We start from the raw sequence: 18,348 nt of genomic DNA on the forward strand, positions 1-18,348 counted from the left end.
TTTGCTGTCAAATTAATGGAATATCAATGAAGGATCATTTTTAGTGATATTGAGTGTTAATCATAAGCGATTTTATATTATCAGTTCAGCAAGTTATTAAATATCTGCTCTTGCATGTATTTTAGCACATTGCGAACACTATTTAAATGAAATGTTCTTTATTCATTTCAAAGAAATTTTTTATAATAATAATAATTATTATTATTTTGCTTTTGATATACTGAATTTATTAATACGGCTTTTTATTATATTTTTAAGCAGAGACTTACAGCCAATTAAAAAATATAAAAAAAGGAATACAAAAAATCTACAATTTATTTAAAATTATTATCAACGAAGACTACATTTTTTAAGTGGTAAAAATTTTATGAGGAACATTATGAATCAGAAGTTTTTGTAGTAGTTAACAGTAACGCTTAGTATATTCCTCCAGTACATCTGACGCCGTGGCATCGTTTCCACTTCAGTATTCTGAGACTCAAAGATTCCCGACTTTAATGCATTTGATACATATTAAAGCTCAGTTTTATTGCAAAAATTTTCGTTTTTAAGTTGCTTTTATAAATTTAAAGTTACTCTATTATATGCTAATCCTTAATATTTCTTTCTTTATGAATATTGGCTACGAATTTGTAATATTACTTCCCTGCACAGTTAGTTTCATGATAAGGAAAAGAATTTTACAAGTAATTCTAAAAGATGCAAATGAATACTGGTGAATGTCCACAGCCTTTGGTGAAGAAGTGACCATCTGGTAGCTTGATGAAGAATTTAGTAACAAAAATGAAAGTTACAGAAACCATATGAATTTGGCAATATCTCGATTAGGAACAAAGATACAATAACCTTCTACAAGTTTCGTTGCCCTGTCACGAAAGCTATAAAAATTTGAAAGACAGAGCTGAAGTCAGTTGAGATAAGTTCAAGCTACTTGAGTGGTCTCTTTTAAGAGTATGGATCTGCGATGAGTTCTCTCTGAACGCTTTGTGCTGTCAGGGTTGTATGATAGAGATTTATTAAGGCTTACTTAAGAGCTGTTCTTGTGTGTGTTTCAATACTTGTATATATGTTTTTGTGTAGAATAAAGCATCATTAACCCTTAATAAACCTACTAGACTTTACACCATATATTCACTGACAGAATTTTGATTTTTTTTAAACAGTATTGTAATTTGTTCTAATATGCACTTAAATGAATGCAAGGACAGAAATATTGTAAAAAATCAAAAAGGACTTATATGAATTATGAGCTCTTTTATAATAATATAATATGTGCTCTTTCAAAGAATCACACTGAGAGAATAACGCGAAAAATTCAAAGGGGAATACTGTGAAACTAAAAGAGATATCTAGACCATGATGGCCTAGTCTCGGCTTCAAGATCGGTTAGAGATCCAATTCCACCAGAGTGGAGGTGTAAAGTGGGTCTAGCGTCTCTAAATCCTTCAGGGGCAAATGTCTTCCTATTGTTGTTGTACGGAAGCTTGGATAGGGGTTGTGCCAGCTCAGGTGTCATACTCGTCATCTAACCGCGATTCAAATTGCGAGGTTCGTCCCAAAATAGTCTTACTACTGCGTTAAAAAAGCGGTACGTTAATATAATTACACTTAAATTAATATAAAAAGGAATATCTTTTCTTTAAAATTTAAGTTGACAGATGTGAATTTAAATAAAGAATCGGTATGTTATATGTTCCGTTCCATAAATAAAGACGATAAAGAGATTCAAACTTCTAGTCCAATAAATCGCAGATGAGAATGTTTTAAATTGAAACTGTCTGTGTGTCTTTGTAATGTTTAAAAGTATATTGATATTTGTAATAATTGTAACCCGCACACACAAAAAAATAAATTGTGTTATGTTGTCATTACAACGCGCATGCGGATAAATAGATATCTAAAACAATGGAAATAATTATTAAAATGATATGAAAATGATTTTGAGCCAATAATATACTTCAAAGTTATCGAAGGAAAACATTAGCTTTATAATTAATTTTTAATCACAAATCTGACTGAAATTTTGTGCAACCTAATTTTTGTGAATTTTTATTAACCAAGGCATAATTACGTGTCCACAATTTGCCTATAGAGTGTTTTGAATGATTTTTGCTTTATACACCACGCTGTCGAATTTTCGCATGTCGGAATATAGAGAGCATTCAAACCTTATCATGTTAAAATATAACCAGCAACATGCTAAGAATGAAATAAAATGATAGGTAATGAATCAATTAGGTATGCGAATCTAACAGATATTGCAATAACAGAGAGTTAAATCTGGATAGACAAAGGTCCTCTTGTTGGAAGGACGCTGAAACGTGAAAAGAGAGTTTGCTGACTCAGATATCGTCCTCTTCACCAGGCCTAATGCAAAATTATGAGTTCCGTCTCCAAATAGTCTTCGTGTTGCTTCAAAATGAGATGATGATATCATTAAATTAACAGTATATGAATTGGAAAGTACAATAAGCCAATGTCGAATTTCTAATACGGTAGACCAAGCAGCTACTTAGAGACGCTAGGTTAAGAAGGGAACCACAAACGGATCAATTGAAATAACTTATTTTCCTATTTGCCTAATAAATAAGTTTGTAAAGAATAATTCAAATTCAATAAATTATAAAATATTTTAATAATATGAGCACATTGACAACTATAGTTGGTCAAGTTCTTAAATGTCACCTGCGTTCACTCAGCTTATAAGAATATTTATAAACACGAAACGTCTGCTTAAATAATATTTTGTGCAAACGTAAACTCCGAGTAATCTGGAGTCTTAACAGATATATAAAAATAAATAAATTTTCACAAGGTACTGATAGTCAAAAAATTTACATAAAATAAATCATCATGTTTAAAAGTGTTGAAATGAGAAACTATCAAGTTTAAATTGGCGTAATGGAGTCACGTTGCACCAGGGGAACAATTTGACTTATTTTTCGTCCCTAGATATCATCAATGATATGCGAATATAAACTGTGATCCGGGCATGATACTATTTATGCTTTCATCATATTTTTTTAAGTGATATATAAAAGCAGTAGCATTTATTCGCCATTTATATCCTCTTTATTCCTGATCGTTACGGCTCTGCAAGTTTATTGAAAGATGCTCCTCATAGTGCGTCTCATAGATGCGCCTCATAAAGGTGCAAAATTCCTAAATCTGCCACTGAATACAACCGCTGAATACATCTATTAACAAAGATGAATAGTTAGATAATGTGATGATCAGTTAACTGGAACTTTAACTTCACAATTTCAAAACATAATAATTAAGATAAGGAATGGCATCCTGTTTTTTTTTTCTGAGCGATGAGATAAGGAACAACAACAAACTAAGATAAGGAGCAGCAATCTGCTTTTTTTTTTTTTTTCACTATTGTAGAAAATATTGTAATCATTAAAAAATTCGAGCTTGAAATTTTGACGAATCTTTACGTTTTAGATCTCCCTGAGTTCGAAAAACATATTTCATGAAAATGCCTGTTCGTCTACCCGTCCGTGACAAAAATAACTCAAATACGCTTTGTGCTAGGCAGATGAAATTGCTACATGATCTTTACATCAAATTTATAGATTTCTGTCAAATATTGAGAAAAATCCATTCAGAGGAAGTCAATCTTTCTGTTGTTGTTTCTTATGGCATTCACCATGGACAAGCCCACTGTTACGAAGACAGCGATTTAAGCCTGTGGGGGAGCGTCTCTTGTTTGTTTAGTAGCGCCAACTAGGGGCAAGAGTACGACTTAGCTACTCACGCATCACTCATTCGCTTGCAGAACCCCTTTTTACAGGTGGGCACATTCACACATAGAACAGAAGAAGAACAACCCTGCCCGAACCGGGACTCGAACCCAGGAGTCCAAATCACGGGGAAGATACGCTACCCCTATGTCAGAACGCCGGCTCAATCCTACTGGCTGTTCGAACATAATTTAACACAATAACTGCAAAACTAAGAGATCGAGAAAGATAAAATTCAGTGTAAAGATTTAACACTTATCAAATTTTGAGTCAAATCCAACAAAGCACTGAACATCCGTCGGTCTGTATTTAATTTAAAAGAAAAAGTTGAAAAGTAATTTTGAATAATTTATATAATTAACGAAATTATTGTAATTATTAAATATGTTTGCGTATCTTATTAGAAAGAGCTTAATTATAATATGTATTGAAGTAATTTATATGATGTCACATTTACATGACAAAAATAACTGTACACGTCATCCAACATCTGATGACATGTCGTCTTAAGATGTGATAAGTCATCTTAATTTTTGCTCCTACAAAATATATAATGGATTCTAAAACTAAATCGAATTGGTAACTTTTTTTGTCTGTGAAGTAAGCATAAATTTGCCTCATTAGATAAGGCTAAACACATAAAATGAATATAGATAAAGAGCACAATAATTTCTTAACTATCAATTTATATAAATATAATTTTATAATGTGAAATGCATTTTATAATTTAATCAATTTATATAATGTGAAATCTTAGATTTAAATTATAAGATGTATTTCTTCTTATTTTTATTGATATTTATAATAGATTTCAATAAAAAAAGCAACAGAATTGAAATTTAAGTATGTAATATGAAACTGAATAATAATAGGTACTAGAAATGAATGATTATTTCAAAATTCTGAAAAATATCATATCAAACATGACTCAAGTAGGTGCACGATGGAGTATAATTAATCTTTTAGAAATAGGAATAATTTTTTTCTCAAGTTAAAAATATAAGCAGAAGAATTTGACAAAACAATCAAAAGAAGTGCAATGAATATTTTGTTTTATTTTCACAAATTGAAGACTTGAAATAAAAATCATGACAAAATAATCACAATCATAGGATTTGCAAACGTAATTAACTGTAACATTTGTTATTGTATTGATAAATTGTTGATAATGATGCAATACAAAACATTTATCCTTTATTAGCATTAAAATAGAATCTTTTTATGAAGAATTTTCCTTTATTTTTGCAAAACAATTTGCATTAAATTCAATATTCTTTGACAATTTCCTCTCTATATTTTTCTATCGCAAATCAAAATAAATGATATTCAATAAATAAAGGCGAGGTAAAAATTCATTCTCTACAATCCATTATTGTTCTTGAGCGTGAGAAACATCTTTGATCACACAGCGTTTTGATACTTTAAAAAAATCGTGTATTTTGAGCTAGGCGCAGTCTGGAAATATTGAGCATCGCAGCAAAACGGACGATTTCAGGAACACTATTCGAAGCAAATATTATATGGAAGTACAATGTTAAGAAATACTTCGAAAAATGGCGCTCATTGTATATTTTGCACCTAACGGCACATGTCCACTAAAAAATTGCATTTCCTGTTTATTCAATTTTTTATTCATTAAGTCACCTTTTTCTTTCGGCTCCAAATCTCCACTTCTTAGTATAACTATTTCACTCAAAGCTATTTTTAACTTGATTCTGACGAATTGGCGAACATGAGGTAAGAATTTCGTGTTATCAAGGGAATGTGTTTTAATAAATTATATGTATCAAATTTTGCTGTTTTTCATTCGTTTAAAACACCAAATTAATATTTATTACAACCATTTATCTGCCATATTAACACAACGTACTTAGAGAGTGTAAGGTACTGATAAGGACGATGAGATTATTACAACCTTATTATTTCTCCATCATGCTTCAACTTTCGTACCTTTCTCCCTCTCAGCAAATGAACTCATCTGTCTAAGGTCAGATGTCAGTCGCTAATTCGTCAGAGCTTCGCTATATTCCCATTTTGATCTTGTGAGTAAAATGTAAAGGCCGGTACGAGATGATAAGGGCAGTAAGGTTATTACAACCTTATTATTTCTCCACATTTTTATAAATTTTCATGCCTTTCTCTCTTTTACCAAATGAACTCACGTATCTGACATCAGATGTCAACCGCCAACTCGTCAGAGCTATACTATATTCACATTTTGATCTTGTGAGTAAAATGTAAAGGCCGGTACGAGATGATAAGAACAGCAAGATTATTACAACCCTATTATTTCTTCATAATGTTTTCATTTTCATACCTTTCTCGCTCTCAGCACATGAACTCGTCTGTCTGAAGTCAGATGTCAGCCGCCAGCTCGTCAGAGCTATACAATATTTACATTTTGATCTTATGAGTAAAATGTAAATGACGATACGAGATGCACGGTTTTATAACTGTTATTGTTTTGTTTTTTTAACTGTTATTGTTTTTTTTTTGTTTTTTTTGTTTACTTTACAGTGACCAATCTATGAAGGCATCTCAACTAACATTGCGCTAAACACCGATATCACAATAAGTGGCAATCTTTTATTTTCCACGACATATCACTCTCTTTTCTTTCCTCTTCTTTGAATCTATTATTTCCAGAGTTATGAAATCGCCCATTTTGCTGCTACAACCTTTAACACCAATAACACTTAAACTTGAAACAATCATCATACTTGCAATTTTATGACTGAGTATTTTTTTGTGATTGTGTACCTTAACAGCGTTCTTTCTATAACACACCAAGTATATTCGATGAGAATCTGCACGGCAGAACTCTAGAAAAATTCCCCTGAGATGTGGTTCAACCACTGGGTAAGGAATTCAGTTGTCTTCAAATTTTTCGAAAGGATTATCGTCCACTGTGGCCAGTCTGTAAGACTGTGCATAGTACGATTCTTGGATTACATCCAACAAATCTTCTGGATCATTGGTAATCATGCCGTCCACTCCAAGGTTTAGAGATAACCTCATCCTCAATTTTAAATCAATGGTCCAATGGTACACCTAGGAAAGAAAATCAAGATTGTTAAAAAATACAAACAATACATTTAAATTTTAACTAATTCTTATGAAAATCTGAATTATTTGTAAGTGTTGAGTTAATCAAACAATAATTACGTTTTTCTTTCAAGAGATAGTTTCTATTGTAAAATTTTTTGAATTTCACATATTCATTAAATGAGGGAAAAGTTTAGTTTAGTTTAGTTATATTAACGTCCCGTTTTTTAAAGCAACACTAAGGCTATTTTGGGGCGGACCTCGTAATTTTGAACCTCGGTCAGATGACGAGGACGACACCTGACCTGGCACTACCCTCTCCACACCAGTGGTAAGACGTTTGGTCATGCCGAATTTAACGTGCAACAGACCCCCTCACTCGACGGTTCTTCCGTGGAATCGGGACACGAACCTGAAACCCTCCGGTTCCGAAGCCGAGACCTTACCACCAGGCCACCGCGGCCCCATAAGCGTGGGAAAAATTTATTCCAGAATTTTCTGGAACTCAAAAAATTTTATAAAAATGATAAAGTTCACAAAAATTCTAAAGCAATTCTCCCCATCGACGATCAGCAGATGAAACATTTTAATTCCCATCTCCGCTAAAACGGCTAGCAGCCGCCCCAAACCTCCCCACTTGGATGTTATAGGGTAAATTCTCAAACCATCCGGCTGGAATCGAGAGGGTTAAAGAACTGATTGGTTAGAAAGTGAATATTTTATTTGTTTTAGTAATGGCCGAATTAAAATAAAATATTTCCCAGGGAATTAACTAATTTTTTGGTAATAATTTGAATTTTATTTAATATAAACAAAATTACTGCAAAATATTTATTGCAGTTGTTTCTTTTTTTGTTAGTGTCACTAAAATGTTGCATTTAATTTATAAATTAAATATTAAACAAAAGCGAAGTTCTTCTGTTATGATAAAAATTGATTTTAATACTTAGTTAATTATAAATCATTAATTGAAACTCAATGCAAAAACATATATTTCTATATATACTTGATTCTTGACGACATATACTCTATTTCGCCAAAGAAAGTAATACTATCGTAAAAGATATTATAATACTATTGTATTGTAAAGGAATTTTCATCATATTTTACTCACATTAATAAACAGAACTAGCTAAGAAAAAATTATATCGTATATATTGGAATTTTTTTTAATTACATCAGAGTCACTTTTAGAATTATATTGACATACTTTGATCAGAGGCTTTTAAAGTTAAAAGCGCATTACACGATTTTGATAAAAATTTTAATAGCAAATTTTTAATATAAACTTAATTTATAGCTATGTTAGCAAATAATCATAGTGTTCTTTAAACATAATATTCAATTAAAAAATTTTATCCTTAAGCATAAAATTGCTTTTAACCACAACATTTAATAATAATTTATCTGTGTAGCATTTGTGAATCCATATAGCCAATGAGCTAATTTTTACCTTGGTTTCAAAATAGACAGATACAGAAACATTGCCCACTACATGCAAAAGAAATTCATTGCCACAAAGATGTGAATGTGAGATTTATAAATTCTTACCTATCAAGTTCCATGTGTAAATTCACTTGTAGTGCGTATAGTTGAAAATTCCTGTGTAATTATGATACTATGCGTAAAAAATCATAAATTCATGCAATTATATATAGTATATATATGTGCGCGCGCGTGTGTGTGTGTATGTGTGTGTGTGTATGAAGTACTTACACTTGTATTTATAAAATAATAGATTTTCATTAAAATGTTCAAAAAATAGAATTAAGATTAAGTCTTATTTGAAAGTAATCACTATTAAAAAGATTTCCTATGAAATGAAAAACAAAACAAAAAAACGGCAATGATAAGGCACGTCCTTTAAAGGAAAGAAAATGTATTTAACCGTCATAATTATCTTTCCACATGCTGTCCTTTTAGAAATAAATCAATACAGTAGACTCCCGATTATCCGCGGGCGGGTTATGGGCGAGCGGATTATCCGCGCCTGCCGCACTAAGTTTTTTTTTTTTTTTTTTTGCTTCCAAGCAAAGTGAAAATGCTTCCAAATCAAGAAGCAAACACAAATGACTGATTTCTTCAAAGAGATGTAGTTTTACAGTTATGCTTTTGTAATTACATAATACATTGCAGTATTAAAACAGTACATATGTATTAATTTTTCTGTGTATCCTTGACGCCTCTCGTAAGTACAAAGCACTTTTCTGTTTTCATTAACAAAATGCAATTTAGGTTAGTTTTGAGTGATAAACTAAAATATTAAGCGTTAGTTAAACATTTCCTGTTGTTTATTTTACGTTTTATTGTACATAAAACGATTTTTCAAAGTAGGAATGACTGTTTTCTCTTTTGCTATGCCCGTTTTTATCTATTTTCGGATTATCCGCGAATTTTGTTATCCGCGGTGGCCGCGCCACCCAATTCCGCGGATAATCGGGAATGTACTGTACTTCTATTTAGTAAATTATTTTATTTTCATGTTTAGGAACTTGTATCATGTGTATTCAGTCTATGTTATCCCTGCACATGAAACTTGGTAAAGGTTTATGTTGCTTTGTGGAGTTTAATGGCGCAAAAGCTATATTTGGCTTATTGCGCCAACTTGGTAATCGATGCAGTCTTCTAATATCATAGGGATATTAAAAATGAAAATGTCCGGTTCATCTATTTTCTAAATTTCGCGATATATAACTTTATTTTTGAATTTGTCTTGTAAACTTTGCAGAGTGATATTAAACAGAATCCTTCTTCTTCAGTTTTCAATAATGGAATAAGCTAAAGCAATTAAATTTTGAAGATACAATGAAAACGATTTAAATTTCAGAAACAATGTAATTTACTGTTGAAAATTAAGCAAAAATTTTTTTAAAAAAATTGCCAAAATGCAGGAAATTATTGGTATTATTAAAAAGACAATGCTCAAAATTTTAAAATGATATAAAATTTATTTTTGTACAAAAATATTTTAGGAATTTATAGCAGAAAAACACCATTATTATGTTTAATTTTTAACTAATTCAAATTTTTAAAAAACCGATTCGAGATGCACATTTCTACCTACCAAAGTTTAGTACCTTTAAGTTAAATGGACTGGCCTAGTGAAAGTCAATACACACACATTCACTTTTATTATTAGTATAGATACCTTATTGATGAAACTACTCTTGGAATCTCTGATGACAACCGCCCTCCTGAGGCGTCCATCAGGATAGAAAGCACTGACGCAGTTCGTCCTTCCATCTCCTTGCCAAACATTCCCGACTCCGAGCTCTTTGAACATGTCACGTATTTGGTAGAGATTGCCCATCCCGCCGTCGAATCCCACATCCTTCAGGCGACCCTCTTCTCCACGATCTCGAAATTCTTTCAAAAATCCGGCAAAGACATCCTTTGCGCCGGAATCATCAGCATACACGACCACTTTAACCTAAAATGGAAACAAAAGATTCTGGAATTACATCATGAATAAATTGTAGTAAATAAATATAGAATTTCTTGGAACAAGAAATAATAGAATACGCAGGGGAGCGGGGGATTTCAGACTAGGTAACTGCCTAGGCTGAAAGCAAGCTGCAAAATGCATTAAGGTATCCGACTAGGTTGAAAATATGAATTTGGAGGAGAATTCGCATTATTATTATTATTATTATTATTTTACTGTTTCAAAAAATAGGTGCGTTTCTGTTTCCAATGATATCTTTATTTTGTTTCTAAATCAATTAGAAGTCAAGTTACAGCAAACTATTGACATGTAAGTGATGCATATTTATAAGCATTTAAAAACTTTAAATGCATTTTCTGAAGAACGATTTTTTTTTCATAATTCTACTGTTAGAGTATTGTCACATTTCAAAAAATAATAAAGATATCTTAAAGAAATTTATAATTAGTGTTCGTTATGTTATGCAGAATGTAATGAACTTTTGATTTGATGTTGAATGCTCTAAAAGTATATTTATGATTGTTTAATGCTAATATTGTTGGAAAAAAAATTCCAAAATTTCGTAGATAATTTCATATATTACACACAAAAAAATTATTTTTCCTAGATAATAGTTAGTTGGACTCTAAGATAGGTTATAGAAAGAAAAATGAAAAACTGTAACATTTTTTTCCCTTCTCTAAAACAATCCTAGTTTTTGTAAATAAATGCTAAAATTTACAATTTATTCAAAAGCTACAAATATATTTATATAATTTCACTTTTATTCATCATTTTTTCCTTATATTAATAAAAAAAACATCATATAAACATGACATTTTTTTTGAAAACTCCCTTCTGAACCTAGTCGGTTACCTTAAACATTTTTTCCTTGGTGATGTTTATACTAAAAATGTAAATATGTTTGTTAAAATTATAAATTCTGTGAATGAGAAAGAATTAGAATTGTATTAACACTTCAAAAAGTATAAATAGTCAGATTCCTCTAATATATTTCATTTCGTTCACTTAGTATTAAACAATAAAATTGGATAACTGTTTCAATAATATTGCATGCAAACGTGGATGCCAGGTAGTCTGAAGTCATAACGAAAATTTATTCATTTTCACAAAGATAGTGAAATAAAAAAGATTAATCTAAAACAAATCATAAATATTTTTAATGCGTTGAAATATTAAACTAAATTAATCAAATTATTAACTGAAGACACTCATAATGTTTATTGTCCAGGGTCATATTGTACTTAAATCCACCACCAAAAGCACGTCATTTGTAATAGTAATATAACTGTACCTTTAACGGCTTACTAAGAGTTTCTTTGTTAAGCGTCATGATTTTTAATTCTTTTAATATGATATTCAATAATTTACTATTCCAGTTGCTAATAATGGACACTTATCATTATAATTAACAGAAAAAATTTCTCGAGTGCACGGGTAAAAAATTTTTAAATTTAAAATCTTTTTTGGCATATAATGATTAATAATGATATCTTCGTGAAGATGAGGGATATTAATTAGAGCAAATATTGACTTGGAAAGAGGAATATTAAAGTTTTTTTATAATTAAAATTTACCAAGTAACGATATTTTTTAAAGATAGATGTTTAATATCATATAACTAAAAAAAGGCAGAAAAATATCTTTTTTATGTATTACATGTTCTGAGTAATATTAAATAAAGGAACATTTCCAATAAATTTTTTCTACTATCAATAAATCAAAGCTGCTCTACTAATTTTGTTTCCATTTTTCTAACCGTATTTCGTTTATAAAATTATGAATAAGCATAACCCTGAACCAATTTTATTTTTTGCACTGATTTATTTTACCTTCTGTATTTGCATTTTCCTTTTTGCTTCGAAATGACCACTACACAGTATTTTAAACTATCCGAGGTCAAATGTATTCCTGTACATTGTTTCGGACAACGACAACGGCCTAATTCCTGTTTTTAGGATGAAAAAAAGAATTCTGCTTCTCGCTCAATCAATGCAAACTGTACAAATAAAATAAAGGTAAAATCAATGTTCACTGAACCATTAAACGATCTGAGTTACAATTTATAAAAAACTTACTGTAGCATTTCATAAAAAATTAGAATTAAATGCGAATCCTTAAATGCGTGACATCCTTATTTTAATGAGACAGATATATATAAAAGGCTTCCGATGTCAAAATCCCTTATCTATTATTGTAGTTCGTTCACATCAAAACAAAATTCGTAATTGTAAAAATATTTAGACGTTTAACTTTTCAACGATTTTTTATGAAAAAGATCATTTATATTCAACATCATAATACGCTCTTTATATAAAATAATTACCAATAGAAAGATATTTTGTGTATACTAATAAGATTTGTCACAGTTTGTTTCAAAATGAAGATTTTTTGGACCAATAACATCAGATTTAAAATTATCGTCTGATTAACTGGCTTGTTTAAAAAAATTGTATAATTTTCTTGAAATTATATCAAATAAATTGATTTTAAAAAATAAAGGGTTTTCGATCTTTTAGTCCAAAACTTCTGTGGCGTAATAATGTCTTTAAAATGATTCGTCTGTTTTTATATTTACATTTAAAATTTACTTTAAATGGCATGCTAACGATAAGACACACACAAAAAAAATATATTATTTTGTAGCGTACACGATTTAATTTAAACATTTGAATTTAACAATTTCTTAAAAAAAAGCAAACGATAATTTAAAAAAAAAATTTCCGAACTTTTTTTTTTTTTGTAAATATTAGTTTCATTAAAATTCTTTTCTTGCAACTGTGGCCATTATTTTTCCACACAAGCAAATTTGCCTAGTTTCATATCAGTTTTATGGATTAAAAAAACTAATGTTCCAGCACTTTTTTTATACTATTATAGGAAAGTTTTTTATGGTATTTTGTCAATACTATAAATTAATTTATTAAATTAATAAAATTATAATTTTCTAATGCAACATATTTAATATCATTGCAATTTGTGTGTGTATAAATAAAATTATAAAACAATGAAAAATATCGTTAAATGTGAGTACTGAAAGTAAGATGTATTCAAAAATATATTTAAAAATTTATTAAAATTAGACAAATAAAACTGTAAGGAAATATTATTGACATTACGAAAAGTTATTTTACAAATCTTAAAGTATTATAAAAAATGGGTTTTATGCGATATCGTGCTCTAAAGTTATTGAAGAAAATTCTAATTATTTTGTTTAATTTTTAACTAAAAATTCGTTTTCAGAAAGCGCCTACTGCCTAAGAAGCAACTGCTTATGAAATCTGATAGCTCTCTAATTTAGACGATCTGACTAATAGAATGTTTTACACGATTTTCAATCATGTATGCCAAATCGCGATTATCTCATAATACAATTTGCAGACAGTCTGACAACCTCTAAACATTATCATGTTGAAAAAAAAATCTTCAATTCAACCGTGATTTTCAGGTCGCATGACGTAACGCTAAATGTTACTAATAAATAAAATAAAACCCTTGAAAGAGATTTAAATTGTCAAGGTTAGCTGCTTTTATATCTCATTAGTAGCTTTTCTATCCTCGTATTTGTTATACTAGGTTTTTTGACATAATTTTCTACTCATGAATTTAATGCGTATGCATATCATTTGGCATTTATCCTTACATTGATAAATTTTGTGATCGTTTTCTTATAAGGAAATACAAATTAACTCACGGACATGTTCATCAAAGCAATGATTCGTTAAAAAATCAACCTAGAGATTAAAAGTTGAAATTTTACTTTTGTTATAAAATACACTTTTAAGCTTCATTTTTGTCCATTAATTGGCGTATTGGTACGAGAAGTGAACTGATTTACATAAAAGAACTATAACACACAAATAACTTCATGTGTATTTGTACCTTCGCTACGTATATTTCAACAAAAAGGTATGCATACCTTTCCATTAAATAAATTTGTGAATAATTAAGTGCTTTGAGACAGCCATCAGAGTAATTGTTAAGATATTTAAACGTTCCCCTACAAAAAATGCCATATTACAAAAATGTGTACTAACTGAAAATAAAATAGAATATATGTTAATATTAGATTCGAAAACACTTTGGTACAGTTTACTCCTAATGATGGAACGATTTTTGAAACAGAGAATTCCAATCCAAAAAGCAATAATTGACTTAAACCTGCAAATAACTTTTTCAGCTAGTGAATTCGACTTAATATCCAAAACTGTATCATCTCTACTTCTAATAAAACTGCCTGTTGAGGAATTATGTCGGAGAGATTCTAATTTATAAACCGCTAATGCAACAATAAATTTCATATTGCAGTCACTGAAAGAACAGCACACATCACTATCTGAAGAATTATATATTACATTGAAAAATCGTAAAGAAGAAAGGCATACCGAAATAGAAAATGTCTTACGGTATTTAAATAATTATAATGATTTTAAAAATGAAAATGAAAAAGAAGAAAAGAGACTAACCAATTCAAATCTGATCAAATTTATAGTAAATGTTCTTAAATTTTTTTTATCCACAAACCTATTCACATTCAGAAGAATTCTACACAGTTATCGAAGATTAAGATAACACTAATGTCGATAGTGAAAAGGAATTGTCTCTTGAACAAAAATTATAATTAGCGATAGATAAAAAAATTTCGACAAACCAAAATGCAATACAGAAATCAGCTATATACAAAACCATCCGACGAGAAATCGATTTATTTGAAGATGAAGGATTTAGAGATAAATACTTGGAAAAAGTATATCGCACATATTATATTAAAGTATATTATATTAAATTATATTAAAGTATATCGCACTTGGAAAAAGTATATTAACTAGCGTAGATGCCGAAAGAGCGTTTTCGACAGCTGGTCATTTTTGCACAAAATTACGTTCTAAGCTTAATGACAGTACAATTGATGCATTATGTTTTTTAAGATCACTTTTCAAAAATTTGTAATAGTATCAAAGACTGAATAGTGACATTTAAAACTTTTTTGCGATTTAAATAAAGAACATGTTCCTTTACTTTTTTTATTCTTTATATACTGTTATAATTTATAAGTTACAAATTATTTTTTGTGATATTTACACTCTCTAATAAAACTGGCAAATAAAAAAAAATAAAAAAACCCTGTGCTTTCTTTCTTTTTCGAAAATTTCTACTACGGGTGATAAAACCGGTATCCCGGTATTAAGATCTAAAAAATACCGAATACCGGTATTGAACTTTTGGTCCGATATTGCAATCCCTAGTCATAACTATTTCAGATATAAGATCCTTTATAAGTCTATTTAAATAAATACATTTAATACGTTTACTCGGATAATTTTTGTGGGGGGTGCGGGGTTAGCTGGAAACTGGGAACTTTGAGCTAAAACTTATATAGCTCATACGTAAATCCGTCACTGGTATATAGACACATTTTTTCTTCTGGAGATGAATTCATTGGTGAGCGAATAGGCAAAATCATAATATTCTGGCAAAAGATATCGTTATAGAAAAAAAACCAGAGTCTATCCTGTAAGTATATGTGAAAAGTCCAATAGGCTCAATAATGGATAAAGATTCTTTATTATGCACAAAAATACATAGTAGCAAAACAGAGACAGTGCGTATATAAGATGGCACTTGCAGTAAACAGCGGCACACGAGCAGCAAATCGGTGATAAACAACCGTAATAGTAGAAAGCAATTCCCAAACATCTCAGGAGATCAATAATCCAAGTAGAGATTTCGCTCACCTACTCACTTGAGCTCAACGCAACTACTCACATCTCTCAACTCGCCTACGCCACTATTACTGACACCGTCTCCCGGTGTTTATATTACCTCCGTGACTGTCATAGAATGATCTAGTACAATTGTTGGAATTCCAATTCTAATGCAGCTATCTCCAAGTTTCTCGAATATTCTGGGTCATTCATTTTTATCGCCAAAGTTCGCTAAATTCGTAGTCACCAAGTACTATATTTATAAAATTATTTTCTAAGATTCTTATTACGCAGGGAAGTAATACTACAAAATCTCAACAATATTCACAAAAAAAAAGGATTAAAATTCCCTGGGATAATTTGTTCTCAAAATTTATTTATTATTCAGCTTAAATTTATCTTATACAAATTGAATAGCAACATTTTAGTAATCGTCTCTGTCTCTAGGTTTATAATTATTTAAAAAGAAATTGGCTAATACCTCAAAACGAAAAAAAATAATGTTGCGACTCGGTTCGCAATAGTTAAAAATTGGAAAACTGAAACATCTGGAAAATTCATACAAACAAAACGGATGACGATTCAATAAATTGAAAATCATAATGATTTAATTAATAATTTAGGACATATTACTTAAGAGAACGATTATTTTGTATATTTGCATCTTTCTCATAATACAAGAATTTGTTTATTCATTCATTTTGTTTTATTTAAATAAAAAAATGCGTGAAAATGCATTAATACGGTCAAATATATTTGTCAGTTTTAAAATTTATTTCCAAAACATAAACCTTATTAAAATTGATATCATTTCCTACTGCACTGATGATTTCGTTTTACAAATAATTCTTTTGTTTTAAGAAACTTAAGAAAGTAAATTGCATAAATTGCTTTATAATTAATTTTTAAAACGTTGAGTATATCTAAAAGAACTGTTGGTAGGAAAATAATCGCGCGAATCGCATAATTCCTACTTTTTTCTTCTTTTTTTTCTTCTTAATATTCAGTTATTTCACGGTATACTTTCGGTTTGAACATTTTTCTTCTTTATTTTCTTTACTTTTTCTCCCTTCTGAAGCGGAAAGAGACAAGAATCGTTTGCATGAAATGTTTTTTTTTTCCTTCTTTTTATTGCTACTGCATAAATTTAATAGCATTGTATTTTTTCTTTCGGAAACAAAAGCTTTGTATTTAAAAATGAATTTAACTTGCATAAAAATATTTTTAAATACATACTTATCTCTCATTTTTCAGAATGTAAAACACAATTTAAATGATTTTTATGAGTCTAAAGAGAATGTAGAATTTTAAAATCTCAATTTATTTTTTTCCATGATGAAAAAAGGCATTAATACACTTGGACAATTTTCCCAAGTAATGATATCCGAAAATAGGTTAAATAACATAAAAAGAACAGTTGGTTCCAGTTACTTAAACCTACAGTTTGTTTATAATTACTGTTTACTTTAGAATACAATGTTTAGCAATAATTTTTTTAAAGAAAACTGAGTACAACTTTATTTGAAATTTGATATCATCTTCCTTTCTTTTTTTTATTTAAATATAATAAAATTAAAATTTCTTTGTTAAATATCATTAATACAAAAATTACTGTAACAACTGGTTACCAATTTTTTTTAATTGAGTGTGCTATTAAATAAATCTTTCGGAAATAATTTTAAAACTATTTTCGATATTATTACATGTTGCTAAATGGATATAAGTATGAAATTAAGTAGTATTTTTAATGGAATAAACCAATAAATAAGGTAAATTTAAAGGAAAAATTCTAAAGAAATTAATGAACTGTATAGACCGCATATTCTGAAAATGGTGTTAATTCATTTTTTCTAAATGATATGTCATTATATTTGTGATAAATTTAGTGTAATTTTTTTATTTATAACCAGTTAATATTTAATATCTTACAAAATGGCAATACTTTGTTCAATTTAAAATTCGTCAATAAAAGAAATTACGTAGCGATTATATGAAAATAATGTTAAGTTTCTATTTTTCAAAGAGTTTTGAAAATGTATTAATATTTTTATTTATTTATTTTTAGAACGACAACGTTATTTAAAAAAATGTTTTTAGTTGTTTCATTTTCCTGATGGGAACTTCTAGTTCAATTCTAAGATGGAATAAATTGTTGAATGTATTTCCATTGTGATATTGTTTTTCCCAATGGAAAACAAAAAGGAACGGTGATTTTCCTTCGGCAACTTTAATAATAAGTAGCAAGATCACGTGTCTACAGCTGTTTTATTTCACAGCAACATTACTTATAAATAACTTTGCTGATTTTATTTTTTTCTAAAATTTTAAATTTCATATTAACATCATTAAGTATCTTCTTACCTAACATAATGATATAAGTAACAAGAAATAACAAGTTAATATT

General features: G+C 29.3%; 1 protein-coding gene across 4 annotated transcripts in view; it reads right to left on the bottom strand.

Moving 5' to 3' along the window:
• Nucleotides 1-4,828: 4,828 nt before the first annotated feature.
• LOC129972970 (dermonecrotic toxin LdSicTox-alphaIB3b-like) overlaps nt 4,829-18,348 on the bottom strand; it is a 57,436-nt gene continuing 43,916 nt past the window's right edge. For all 4 annotated transcript variants that reach the window (XM_056087303.1, XM_056087302.1, XM_056087301.1 and 1 more), the window contains exons 3-4: nt 9,943-10,224; nt 4,829-6,800 (exon numbers count right to left, since the gene is read on the bottom strand). In XM_056087303.1, coding sequence (XP_055943278.1) covers nt 6,618-6,800; nt 9,943-10,224 — 465 coding nt within the window. In that variant the 3' untranslated portion in view covers nt 4,829-6,617. The remainder of the gene's footprint in view (nt 6,801-9,942; nt 10,225-18,348) is intronic.

Source organism: Argiope bruennichi, chromosome 6, assembly GCF_947563725.1.
Source record: "Argiope bruennichi chromosome 6, qqArgBrue1.1, whole genome shotgun sequence".
In the NCBI taxonomy this organism is placed as follows: domain Eukaryota; kingdom Metazoa; phylum Arthropoda; class Arachnida; order Araneae; family Araneidae; genus Argiope; species Argiope bruennichi.